The sequence below is a fragment of the Athene cunicularia genome, assembly GCF_003259725.1.
Source record: "Athene cunicularia isolate RWA chromosome 3 unlocalized genomic scaffold, athCun1 chr3_part1, whole genome shotgun sequence".
NCBI classification, from domain to species: domain Eukaryota; kingdom Metazoa; phylum Chordata; class Aves; order Strigiformes; family Strigidae; genus Athene; species Athene cunicularia.
In genome coordinates, this window is record NW_020799097.1 from 15,174,955 (window position 1) to 15,189,279 (window position 14,325).

The 14,325-nt window shown below is 37.4% G+C and overlaps 1 protein-coding gene across 3 annotated transcripts in view; it reads right to left on the minus strand.

Moving 5' to 3' along the window:
- LPIN1 (lipin 1) overlaps positions 1 to 14,325 on the minus strand; it is a 55,383-nt gene that overhangs the window by 15,186 nt on the left and 25,872 nt on the right. For all 3 annotated transcript variants that reach the window (XM_026845450.1, XM_026845447.1, XM_026845448.1), the window contains 8 exons: positions 13,294 to 13,423; positions 11,089 to 11,398; positions 9,502 to 9,595; positions 7,971 to 8,158; positions 6,746 to 6,839; positions 5,312 to 5,381; positions 2,403 to 2,495; positions 944 to 1,020 (listed from right to left, as the gene is read on the minus strand). In XM_026845450.1, the coding sequence (XP_026701251.1) occupies positions 944 to 1,020; positions 2,403 to 2,495; positions 5,312 to 5,381; positions 6,746 to 6,839; positions 7,971 to 8,158; positions 9,502 to 9,595; positions 11,089 to 11,398; positions 13,294 to 13,423 (1,056 nt within the window). The remainder of the gene's footprint in view (positions 1 to 943; positions 1,021 to 2,402; positions 2,496 to 5,311; positions 5,382 to 6,745; positions 6,840 to 7,970; positions 8,159 to 9,501; positions 9,596 to 11,088; positions 11,399 to 13,293; positions 13,424 to 14,325) is intronic.

Consider the following 14,325-nt stretch of genomic DNA (forward strand, 5'->3'; position numbering starts at 1 on the left):
TGTCAGAAAAACACCTAAATGTCATCCTTAAGAGGAAAATCAGCCTTTCTGATCTATTCTGTTGCTCTCACAACCTCACAGGCAACTGAGATAACAGCTAGTCTCCTACAGAACAAGGAATCCTCCTTCCAGCATATTCACCTGGACTGCAACTGTTGACCTCCAGAAAGAATGGCAGCTAATGCTTTTTTGGTGTCCTTGAATTTAACTGAATGAGCATAAAGCATATTTGCATCCGGCCCTTTTCAGCTCTAAGTGCAGAGAGCACAGAGATGGGCCGTCTTTACAGTAAGATCTGTATGTACAGGAAAGGGGCGAGGTAGGAAAAGCTGTCCCTGGCCAACTCATCCCTCCAAAGCCTCCAGAGCAAGTTTAAGTTCATTTTATGGAACCCTCCTTAAAGGAGAGATTCTTGCCATACAGTATGATTAGTCTGAAGCACAAGAAGGAAGAGACTTCTGCAGTTCTTGAAAGAAATAATAGAAAAACATGACTACTGCCTGTGAAAAAAACTCCAGAAAATCTTAGGCCCCTGAACTTCCTCAACTATGCAGGAAGAAGTTAAGTTGTCAGGTCATAATTATATCAGAAATTTTAGCAAGTGGGATCTGACAACAGCATGGGGTCATCTATGATGTTCCCTTGAAAACTCTATAGAGATACAAACAGCTGTGGAGAACTGCTCCCCAATTGTTTGTTTTCGAGGGGCTAGAATCTGTGTCACAGAGCTGCCAGCCAAACCACAGAAACACCAGAGTGCACTCACAAGGTCTGCAATGCTGCCGTGGGTAAGACCTTCCTAACTGCACTTATCTGGTGCAATGAATAACAAATTAAACATATTTCTCTTCAGTATTTCTTTGTTCAAATATGAGAGGTAGCCTGCTTTCATTTTTAAATGGTAACTCCTGGTCATTTCAGGTACAGGTAATGTTGGGAGTACCTGTTTGCCATGCTCATCTGTGAAGAGTCTTCTCCTGGAAGTCCACTCCCACTCATACCTTGCTCTGGCTTTGTTTCCTGTAAAAATACAAGGTACAGGAAGCTGTGCATCTCCTCTTAGGTATAGAGCAAATGTTTTTAGAAAAAATATTTGAAAACCAAATTCTGTCTTGTACAGACTCAGTAAAATTCAACAGCATGTTTGTTTCCTTTGCTTGTAGTCAAAGTAAAACTTCATGGCTTTCTTAAAGAATAAAAGCTGCATGAAGAACTAAAAATTGCAAATATAAAACTTGTAAGAAGAATTAAGATTAATTTTTTGCATGGCAGAAGTACAGAAATGTCAGATTTCACATCTAGTACTGTTGAAGTTCTGGGATCAATCCCATAACTTCAACTTCCCCTCAGTTCATTCACCTCAAATAGCTAGATTTCACCTGAAAAAGCAAAGTATGGCTCTGAAGAAGAAAAAAATTACCTTTTATAGAATCATTAAAATCTTTAATTCAATAAAACTTTCCAAACTGCTTTTACCTTACATAGATGCTAAGCTCTATCAATTTCATTCCACAAGATTTTTAAATAGCAAATGGCTGCGACACACAAACAACAGTAACTCTTTCTATGTACAGCTGTCACAGCCCAAGAGATAACCAAATACTTCCAGAGAGAAATTCTAAAAACTTCAAACTGTACAAACTAAAATCTCATCCTCTGAAGTCCATACCCACAGATCAGTACAATGGTTATTTCATGCAAGGCTAAAAAATGTTCATCGACTGAGGCACAACCATAAAAATGTATTGCAAGTAATTTTCTCCCCTCCAGTACTAATGCTTCAGTAGTATAAATTAATATGAAGAGTTTTTATTAGTCAACTTTAAAGATTAAATGTGTCTAGACAGGAGATCAATATTTCATATAAAGCATTGCTTTTTTCACTGTTCTTTAATGTTCATCCATGGCTTTAAGACTGTTAGCACAAACTTTTAATGCTTGGAGAAAAAATTCAAAAAGACTTTAAAACTAATATATAGTCAATTTTTCATCTTAGGTTTTGCTGAATTTTACAGCTCACACTACTCAAATATGTCTGTTCTTCAATTATCAAAAGAAAGCTGCAGAAAGGTCGGTAATCTGCATGAAAACATTAAATTAGTGGCACAGCTCTTCGATTCTATTTATTTAATCCACTAGATAATACCGCCTCAGGATTGTGTAATGAAAAAAAATGCAGAACCAAAACACTGCAGGCAAATGCTTCAGGTAAGGATCTGATCCAAAGCTTTCTGAAGTCAAAAGTCAGACTTTAGACCACATGAACATCTTTGAATGTGTATATCCTTGGTCAAATTGAATACGAGTTATTGTTAGAAGTGAAGTTCTGAGGGATGAATATGGAGTTATCCAGTCTTCCCACTGCAACCAGAAGGAAACTTTGCTTGCTTTTTAAAACTTACCTCTTTAATAGTGCTGTTCCTCCCTCGCCATGAAAACCACCACCTTCCACCTTTTTTGGGCATCTTGTCCCTCATTATAGATTCCACAGTGGCCTGTGATAAATGGATGGTAACATAAAAAAAAACCAAACCAAAGGACAACCTGATATATGTAAATGAAAGAAAGTACCAAACACACAATTTTAACTGATAATAAATACAATAAAAGTAAACATACTGTCTGTGGACCATAAATTCTACTAAAGCAAAATCTAATGGTATCCAGAGCTGCTCTGAAGTAACTTAAGCATGAATACTTATGGTATTTTTAAAAGGAAAATGAAAAAGAGATAAAATCAAAGAAGAAAAAAAAGCATAAATAGATATTAGTATAATGTCTAGAATGGAGAACCTACTGTTTAGAAGTTGAAGTTACTTAGTGCAAATTATATTTAAAAAAAAAAAAGAAATCACTTTCTGAAGGAGCTCTCATGCAAAACAGTAAAAAAAACCCACATGCAAGACTGTTATTCTCATTCAAAAATTACTACAAAGTTCATATTTAATCACCAGTTTGGAAAAAAGCAAATACATTACTAGCTTTTATGAGTTTAGTCTGAGGCTATGAACTTGACTGACAATATAATAACTGATTTTTTAAACCCTGGCTATTTTTCATTGGTTATATACAATAGACCTCAGTAAAGAAAAGTTTCTTTCACTACCGATAATGACTGCAGCCTTATGCGTTATAACAAGGAGAGCTGAATTCTTTCACTCAGAGAGCAAGCAAAAGGCAAAAGGAAAAATATTACAGTAAAGGTGGCCACAGTGTTTGGTATGCCCTAGAATAGCTTAGCCACTGACTGCCTGAGATGATAGCATCCACTGTAAGAAAAGTCACCAAAATAAAACCGTGTCATTGATTTAAAGAGAAGTAATAAATGATTCCAAGAATTCTTAGCAGTTAAGAAAAAGGGTTGAGTTCAGCTAGTGTATGGGACAATGCATCCCTTTTCTCAGATTTTCATAGGTTCTCTTCACTATCTAAAGCATATGAGAAAAGAAAAAAATGACAGAGGAATACAGTTGAGCAAATAAACTGAGAACTTTTTACACAAAAGTAAGGAAAACAAGAAACAGATGGAGCTACTGAGAACAGAATGCCACTGTTGAGAACAACGGCTACAATTTAAGGAGGTTCTCAAACACAGGAACAACTTCTAGCAGATATTCTATTGACTTTTAATGAGATAATTCACATGCTTACAATTAGAGATGTGTTTAAATGTATTTTGTGGAACACAAGTGATTTTTTTGCAAACCTCATTTTCCATCACTTCATAAAGCCTGTTTTAATTAAGTATCTTAGTATTTCAATTTCCTAGTTCCATTATTACTGCAAATCAAAACTCTAATTAACAAGTCATTAAGAAAACTAGAAGGATGACTGGTAGTATAAATGAGTAATTCTAGTTTCAGAGGTACAGTTCAGCCAAGTAAACCTTCCCAATCACACAGACTGTTTAACCTGGCTTCTCCACTAAACTAAAATTGCACTGTCTAGAAAGTTATCAGCATTCAGAATGTAATTTAACCATTAAAAAAAAATGAACACACTGAATTTTACACTCCTAGAAGACTTTTCTTAACTGATAACCTATAAGAATAATGACATAAGCATAATGCTGTTGAAAGAATTGCCGTTTCCCTTAACGGCAAAAATACTTCATACCAATTCTTTCAACTTTCCCATCCTAGGCAAAACCCAAAACGTCCATCTCAAGCACCAAAGTGCTTAATTAAAAATGCAGTTACCTTGCATTTATCACCAATGAAGACCCAACAGACACCTATCAAGGTCTGAATCACGCTGTGGAATTGCCCAACAGAGTAGGATAACTATACACCTTCCATAGGCATTTGAGTTAAATGGAACGAATCCCACCTCTGGTGATTACTAGAATATTTGCAGTAAACTGCAAAACATCTGGCTCTGCGACATCCTTGAAATTCAAGGGAGGGTTACCAGATGTTTGATACTTTTAGGATCAATTTTCTTTATATTGGGATGCTACAGTGCAGCCACACATGATTGCATACAAATCTAATGTGGCATTAAGAAAGAACCCAGTGGCAAAGAGTATTCTGGGCTTTCAAGGAATTTTTATTCCACGTTCATGGCAATAGAAATACCATCTGAATTCACGTAATTAAACCCAAAGACATGTGAAGTGCTGCATATGGCAGAAGGAATGTTTAGGTTCCAAAATATATTAAATCCATGGCTAACCAGGACACAAAATAATGCCAATGGTGACTACTTCTTTATATACATTTACAGTAGTGTGTATTTCTGTCCTGAGCATCTATGTGCAACCAGGTCACATGGAATTGGACTAAGTTCATCAACACATTTAACACAAGCCATCATATACAGATGTCATATAGTCATAGCTATCTGCCACTACCTACCCAGGTTGGTTATGAGCAACCAACCAAAAAATAGAAAACTAGCAAGCTACACGCCTTCCTTGTCTAGCAGTTAAAGCTTATTCACTGAAGTTAGAAGTCCTGGCGTCTATTTTTATTTAATAATACATGCTGCACACAGATAAAATGGAAAGCAGTCACCATGTATTCAGCTACAGAAAATATTAATATAATTTATGTTTACAATCCATTTAATGAAGGAAAACAGCAAGTTTTCCTCCTTTAAAGTATTTGTAAAGATCTTAGCCTAACAAATAAACACTATTCACAGACCAAATTTAGTCCTGCTTATTTAACCCTTAGCATAAGCTAAATGAATGGTTATGTGTGAATATATTATTGATGGGCAGATTCTCTTGTACAACAATCCTCTTCCCTGCCTTAAATAGTAGAATGTCACAACTCCTCCTCTGACCAACCTTCCTCTTAAATCTCACCTTTGGCAGAGGTTTCTGAAATGCCTGCATTGCCAACAGAAGAGGACCAGCTGTTGTCCAGTTGTAGTACCTAGGCATGCAAGAGAGACAATTACTGCATTTTGTAATCCCAAATTGTAGTTCATAATCTACTTAGTATTTATCATCTGGTAGGTTAAAACCATCAAGCCTCTTCAGCACAGGTCACACTCCAGCCTGCACCAGTAATAGCAGACCCACCTTATTCCACAGTATGTTCACAGGTATTTATCACATGTACTTTTCAAGAAATGCAAGAGAAGTAGAATCAGTATTTGTCATACATTCCTCATGTTCATACTATACCTCATTAGCACAGCACAAGCTACATTTTTTACAAGTTGTTTTCACTGCTTTTCCAACAAGGAACTACATAAAAGTTAGGGGCCATAGTCTGTAGGATGTCATGCTTTGGATATTATGTGCTGAACATGGGTCAACTCTTGTTACAGACAGTAGGACAAATACAGTATTATCATCCATCTGCCTAGGGAAGCTGAAGCTCACATAACATCCAGAGAGTATAACAGTAAGATCCTCACTAAGTACTCCTCTCCCCAACTTATCAGTAGGCAGGTAAACATTACTATCAAATTTAGAGAACTATGGCAGGGAAGCAATAAATGACTCACCTCAGACCACAAAGAGGGTCAAGTATGAGGCTGTAACATACACGATACAAACTATCACATAAGGGTTCACCAGGCATGTCAGGTTTGTATGAACAATGTCTATGACTAAGAGTAGCCTAACCTCTTAAGTGCAGCACAATTCCATGATCTCCCCTCTACTCTTTTAACATCATATGCCAGGTCCAAGGAGCTCTCAATTTAAAATATCCTCCAAAAATCTGCATCTGTCATAGACCATAGTGCTGCACTGCTGCCAGCAATATAAACATACAAAATAATGTCTTAACCTTGCAGAAATAGAAGTCTCATATTCTGTGGGTGAAGTTCGACAAGTCTTGAAAAGCAATGCCTCCATAGAGGCCTATTAGCAAAATATTCAGTATATACAGACAAAATGCTGGGTAGAGTGCTTGCAAGCAGACTGCCATATCCCTATAAATATTAATTATTCAAACTGGCTCAGGGCAAGCATTAGCAAGTTCACATGCTATTTTATTTTTAATCTGCAAACACTATTAGCATTTAATACTAGCTTCTTGAAATTCAAATTGTGTCAGTTAGCTGTTCAGGTTATCTGAAACCGCTCTTTACTTTCAATTTAAAGGAGGAAAGGCAACTAGAAGAGCCTGAATTCACTAGAGAGTTGACACTTTCTGGATGAATCTAAGCTATGAACATCCAAAACCTATTTTTCAGCTACAGTTAAACTGATCTAACGCACTGAAGTGCTACAGAAGTGTTTTTGTTACAACAGTGAAATATTTTTTTCCTGAAATATACTTACTTATTTCCAATCTTAACCACAAGGTTAGGGTCATCAATGATAGCAGGATTGTCCACAAACTGCTGATATGTTACTGCATGTTCTAAGAATTCTTCTGTGCAGGGAAAAAAAACACATATGTAAAGCATGAATTTACAGATGCCTGAGATGGGCCAACCTAAACCTCTTAGCATCTCTCAGACACATAGTTTTCACATTCAGGGTCAGCCCTTCATTACGAGGATGCTGAAATTAGCAGCAATACGGAAGCAAAATGTTCAGAGACTCTCAATCTCAGAAGATGCTGAAGGTTTCTTTCTTAGATGCTGGGTGTCTTTCCCGTTCAAAACACAAGCTAAGGGGTGGAACCGTGAGGGAGGAAAATCAGGCTTCTAAGCAAGGCAAGAAAGTACTTTGTCATGCCTTTCACTGATCCTCTGTCCAAGTTAGTAGCAGGAACTGATGGGCTCAACATATATATAAACCCACAGCCAGAAAATTAATGATCAATTGTAAAGACTACATCAAAGTGAAAATGTCTACAAATACCCCTTCCACTAGATGTGACTCATTTCACAAAATCTATGTAATTTACAAATGATTCAGATAACAATACAACTCCAATGAGTAACAGTATATTTGAAATGTTTTAATAACTAGCTTTTGAACAGCAATCAGTATAGCATCAGGGTCATGATTTTATGATACCGTATTACTGGAAAGTGCAAGTCACAACACATTTATCCTCACATTATGCAGTTGGAAGTTCAAGGCACAGAGAAGTGTAAATGATTTATCTAAAAATCACACAAGAAATTGGAGGCAGAGAAGGAACTTAGGTCAAAGTTTCCAACTTCTCCTAGTTTCCTCATTTACAAACCACCTTTTTCATTCCTGACACCGACAGCTGTGAATTTCCTAGATATACTCTGTACCAAGTGGTAAAAGTACCATTAACACTACTGTGATACAAAACACAGTACTATCAGGTAATAAAAATACCAATAAAATACTTACAAAAAATTGTAACATATAATGGATTATTAAAATGTGTTAAAATTAATAAATCCTATGTAAGTCTATTATTTTAAGTATGAAAAATTCTAGGAAATTTATCATTATAGGGACAGTATTTATCTTCTCAACACATTCTAGAGGACAGCCACAGGAGGGCACTGCTTCCTCTGTCTAGGATACTAAAATCTGGCTGACAGCACATACATATAATTCAGAAAGTATGCTGTACCTTTGGTTATTTCTTTGTTGTCAGTAAGGCCTCCACAGAGAGAAATGGCAATCGAGGGCAAATCTCGAATTCCATCCGAGGTGTTTTCAACTCCACTGTCAACACCAGAGCTCCCAACAGACTGTGGAGACTGGCTGGCAGACCGTGTCTCTGTCTCGTTCAAGTTCTTGCTTTGGACATTATCCCCACTGGAAAAGTAAAATCAGGAATTCAGTCTTCATGTATTCATTCCCAAATTCGCTCCCTTCAACAATCACCATTTACATTTGACACACACTCAGGAAAAAAGGAAGAAAAAAAAATTTTGCTTGTTTTTGTCATAAAATTTAAACAAAGTAGCATAGGCCTCATGCACCTTCAAATATTAGATTGCTTCTACTTACTTGCCTAAACTATGCATGTATAATTATAGCTTCACTTATTTACAAGAGATAGGAAAAATAAGACAATAAACTGCACAATCTTAGTAGACATAATAATGCTACTGTAAGCAGAGTTTATGGTAGTTAAAACTATTACTACACAGGAACAAGAATGAACATATTAGTTTATCATTTAATGTGTATTAATTCTATAAACTGATAGCTAAACCCAAAACAAAGGATGTGTGTGTTTGTGTATTTATGTCATGTATATATAATAAAATGCTCTACATATAAACTACTAGGATTAAAATGTTAAGAAACAAGAAATCATTATACCCACTTTAAAAATCTGTGTATAGATGAGATCATTATTACAAAGTGCGGGTTCATCCAACTCTGCTTGCTATTCCAGATTTGTATGAATGCACATAAGAAAGGAATTTTCAATCCAGCTTTTTTCTCCGTATTACTAATCTTTCTCAATTTTATTGAAATGCTAATATTACAACAGCTGAGTTTAAGCAAGCAAGAAAGAAAAACAAAATATGCAAACTACTTTAGCTGTTGCTCAATGACTTTAGTCAAATGACTAGAGTATGATGTAGAAAGAGGACTATAAATAAGAGGGTCTAATAAAGATGGGAACAAGTTGGAAATTTTATGTTCAGGGTGCAATATTTTCATAAATAAATCTGTCCTGCATCTTCAAAAAATTATTTTCTAATGTTCATATTTATAGGTGATCACCCACAGCAGAACAACATCAGAGCAGTAATTTTGTGCTAATACTGTTAACAATAAGAAATGTTCTTCACAGTAATAAGCAAGGACATAGTGATAAATATATTCCAGGTCCAATTGTTCTACCAGGGCATGTAAGACTCACAAACATCAGTGTACATTACATAACAACCCACCATCAATATATGATGCTTAACTGACCAAAATAGAAAATCAGTTTCAAGCACACTTCTCAGGCCCAAATGAAGAGCCTTCCAAAAGCTCTAATATTCCTCTCTAGGGTTTTTTTTTTTTTTCCTTCTGCCTTCACCTCTGCTTGGATTCTGAAAAAGAGGTCTTATCTGGTTGGCAATTAAGAGTTTGATCTGAACTGGAAGGTGGTAAGAGTTCTTGAAATAGTAAAAATATAAGCAAAGGATTTATACTTCTTGGGGAAATAAAGTGCAGCAACTTCTGGATCCATGTCAGTGAGGTCATCTAAATAGACACCATCAGCACCAAGATGCCGGCTTCGTTTGTCTGTAAGGGACGGCACAAATAAGCCTATTAATGATCATTTTCTGAGTAAGAAGCCAGAACTTTTATTACTGTCTAACTATTCACTTTAAGATTGAGAAACCAGACAAGTTATAACAGTTTGTGAACTGTATTTGTATAAAATGGTACTGTCAAAAATTTCAAAACAAGTTGCTCGTATACATTGCTCCGACTTTGAATACACAAAACGGGACAGCAGAGGACTGGTTTGGAGATATGCTGAAGCCTCCTATCCCAGACAAAACCACAGGGAATTAGAAGTCAGCAGTCACTGTACGAAAACAACAAAATGAAAACTTTCTGAGTATTTGCATAGGCCTATTATCACAGTAAGGCAATCAGAGCATTTAAACTCCAAGAACTAACCTTCAATGCCCCCTGGCAAAAGAGAAATAATAGACTATACTGTAGTCACTAATACAGTATAAATGGCTTGTTAGGGAGACAACTTGTTTAGCACATACAACTGCTGTGTTGTGCGTGCACATGCACCATTGAAGGGCACAAGACAACCCTCCTAGTTCTTTCACTAGTACCAACACACTGAGTCACTGTTGTCCTGTTGTTGCTGGTCTATTCAGACAAGGAACCACTGTAAGACCAAAACCTAATCTGGAATTTATTTTTAAACCCATGACTTCTCACTGTCTCAATTTCCAAACATCAGACATCAGAAAAGCCATCAGAAAAAAGTTATGTAAAGACTGACTAGTAAGCAGAGAAACACTGTCATTTTTGTCTTCAAAGACAGCAGAATGCATGGGAAAGTGGCTAAGAAACCTGTACATTTACTGATTAAAAAGCAGCTGCACAAACAAGGCTTATATAGGGCTTACATATAGAATAACAAGAGCTCTAAAATGTAACATTTGTAAGCAAATAAATTTGATGTGAAGATTGTAATACTTATTATAAAATACCACAGATATAGAGCCCGGAAGTTAAGAAGTAGAAAAGCAATTACATTTCACAAATTCAGGACAGGATGTGTACCAGACGGAACTGAAATTGCTCCTGTGAAACAAATGCACCTTATTTTATACCAAATTTGTTGTTTGTGCAAAAGACATTCTACAACTACAGCAGAGAGGTTCCACAACTACCAGCAACACATAACAACTCAGAGAGTAGCCAGAGCAGGTAAACCAGCAGATCTACAGTGTGTTTGTAGCAAAAAGTGAAATTTCTGAATCTGTCAAATATGGATGAATTTGGAGCAAGTTTTGCAGTCTTGCTCATAAACACAGAGCTGCCAAAAATCCCAGACCAGGGAGAATCTTTTATCTTACTATAATGGCTCCTGTACATGATGCACAGCTCAAAGTTTTGAAGGTTCTTTCCAAAGCTTATCTCTTCACCAGATCTGTAAATGCTTTCAGAGCACAGATTAATTTATGTGGCAATAAGGTGCTTTATCACCATGAAATTTAAAGACAAAATCATACATATAAAAAGAGCAGATTCAACAGCTTTACCTTTCTTTCTGGAAGGAGAATCTGTCTTGCCAGCTGTTTGGGCAGAGCAAGCTGCAGCTTGTTTTATTTCTTCATTGGTAAGCAATGGTGGTACAGCTGCTCCTGAAGATTCTATCTCTGGCTTATTTGTCTCAGCTGGTAATGGGTCACTTTCATCAGCAGTTGCTTCATCTGCTTGATGTTGAAGGGCAGGTAGAGGAGATGTAGTGTTCTCCTCTATAGAAGAACTCTGGATGACCCGAAAGTGAGTGCTTTCGGAAGGATTTACATCCACCATGCTGGGTTCCTTTGCTTTGAGCAGAGAACTGGCCTGTGAGGAAAAATAAACTGATTGCTATAAAGCAAAGTTCTTAAAAAATGCAACAGCCAGAGTTTAACCTGTTCTGTTTGCTCCAGCAAGACCAGATTCTCAAGGTAATCAACTACAGCACAAAGCTACTGCTAGCTGAGGAGGAGACTGCAGTGTACAAAAACCTCTCTGCTGTGCATTTGCTTGTGCAAAATTCATCTGTATCTTGGGGCCAAGAAAGATTTGTTCTGCAGTGTGTTCTTCATTTTCCACTCACCTGTCCGGGAGCAGATTACAGTTCCCACCTTGCCCTCCTCCCTTCCTGTGCAAATCCTAGCTTTTTTTCAGAAGGTAACCCTGACAAACATGGGAAGGGAGTGCAGACTGGAGTCCTTACACAATCAGGGTGCTCTCAGGGGCCAGGACAGGAGTACGCTGTCATACAGCTATACCTCTGATTTAGATTTTAAATCACTTTACAGAACAATTCCAGATCTCTGAGTGTGGGACAGGACGTCTTCTTACAGAGGGGAGCTGAACTCCTACAGCAGCAGCTGTATAGCTGCTATAACCTTCACATCATAGCAAAAACTCTTACATGAAGATCAACAGCATCTAAAGCTTAACTCCCAGTTCAGATATGGCCACATCAACTCTGAATAGCTTGCCTAGGAACACAGAGAGGGACTGCAGAGGGAAAAGCCTTCAAGAATAAGATTTGTAACACACACCAGGCTGGATGACTGGGATAAAAATGACCCTAAATTCTAGACTGGAGATGCCAATTTGAAACTCCTGCATGGATCTGTGCACTTAAATCAGTCTACTATGTACAGAAAACAGCTGTCAGTTTTCTTGTAATATACATGAGGAGGAGAATAATGCAGATGGGACAGTTCATCTTTGGCATATTAAAGAGGCCAGAGCTCTTCTGAAGGAATTAAGAATTCTGGATTCCCATACTTATTTTTGTCACTAGCTACCAAGAGTGAATTCAAGGTAAATTATAGTTTTGTCATTACAATTCTGGTGCTGCCACCAGAATGCAGAAGTCTTCTTTCTGAGGAGGATATCTGCTTCCCAAGCCTGCAAAGCAGGAATTTTATTTCTTCATACTGTTTCTGACCCCATCACCCCTATAGTCCTTTCTGCAGAGAAACCAGCCTTCAGCAGAAGGGGACAAACCCTGCACCATCACTGCCCCCATAGTTGCAGTACGCCACTGGAACCGGACCTTTATTTTTTACACCCTGAGGCAGGTGTAAGCCCTAAGTCTCCCCTTTCCTGTATGAATGCTCTGACTCCACAGCTATCACAAGAAGCTGGCCAGTATATGACTGACCTGCAGTGTATGCATCAGCACATAGCTATTGTGCAGCAAGGAGACATTGCTGCTGGCACACTGCAGATCCTGCCATCTAGCTGGGCCAAATGGCTTCAGGGAGGAGACAGGCACCAAGCCAGTCAGCTCAGCCAAGAGAACAGCATGTCTGGGCATGCAGAGATACAGAACTGCAGGTGTTTCTGGATGCTTATGTACTCAACCAACTGATTATAGTTTTTGTGAATCACACTGATAACACCAGGCACCTAATTTCCATCTAAGACCATTTATGAATTTCAGTGATTTATCAAAGGACATTGGGTTTGATTTTATGTTATTTAAGCTACTAACATTTGCAAGGTGTCAGGTACTTCATTTTCTACTGCTTATTCTTGTGTTGAGAACATCCATAGCACAAGGTACTTTCCTGTACCTCCTAAGGAGCAAGATGCAATTCACTTACATAAAACATTGCAATTTTATGTAAAACCAGGATATATTCCCTCTTCATCAGTCTGCAATAGAATAAGCGCTTGTGACCCATTAAAACACAACAGATGCTAGCAGGATTTAAACAAATCACATTCAATACCTTTGCAGCCTGGGGTAGCTCTCCCCATGCCCAGTGCATGTGGGGATTATTCTTCAGTCCACTTCTATCCATAGGTTTACTGACTAATTCTGAGTCACTCTGAGGAGTAGGAGGGCGTGAACCTGATGGGCTGAAGAGAAACAAACAAAAAATATTACAAAACCAGAAGTAACCACAATGCACTAAGCACTTTCTAAACTGATACCCACCAACCCAAAGCACTGAAGATCTAAATAATCATTAGCCAACTGAAAGTGTGAAAGCATGGAAAAAGTTTATAAACAATTCAGCATCCTCTTAGACCAGCATTCAGAGGTCTCATCCATTTTTTAGTAAGTGCTGTCACACAACCAAGATTTGAGAAGCTGAAAGAGATGGAACAAGAGCACTGGACCTGAACATTTCAGGAGGATTTTTGGTTTTCTGTGTGGTAAAAAGAAATGAGCGTGGTACAAGCAGCAGTAGATGAATAGATGTTAGTATTGTTATAATGTGAAGTGCAGAAATTACTCACTTGCATCAACAAGACATTTTATCCTACCTAAGTACTAAATTAGTCTAAGGAATCCATCTGAATACTTCTTTCCATGAACTTGTTCAGTTCTACCCTCAGATGCATGTTTATTAGGAAACCAGCAGGAGAGCTACACAAAGAATTTGAGTTCTTCCAATTAAAAAATATTTGTTTGTTTTGCTGACTACTTAAACTATTTAATAAGTAATTAGTAAATTATCAGTTTGTAGCATATTTTTAATGTGATTAAGTCAATGTGAAGTCAAGTCAGCCATTAATAAATAATGGGTCACTGATTTCAAGGACAAAAGGAAAAATTCTGATTATCTACTCTGCCTTTCTGCATAACACAAGTCATAGTATTTCACCCTTGAACCCACTGAACAAAGCCCATTATTTTTTGTCTGACCATAGCATGTCTTTGGTATACTCATACAATCCTAATTTAAAAACTACAAGCAACAAAAGAATCCACAACATTTCTAAATCAAAGGTCCAAACTGAGTTACTTTCACTCT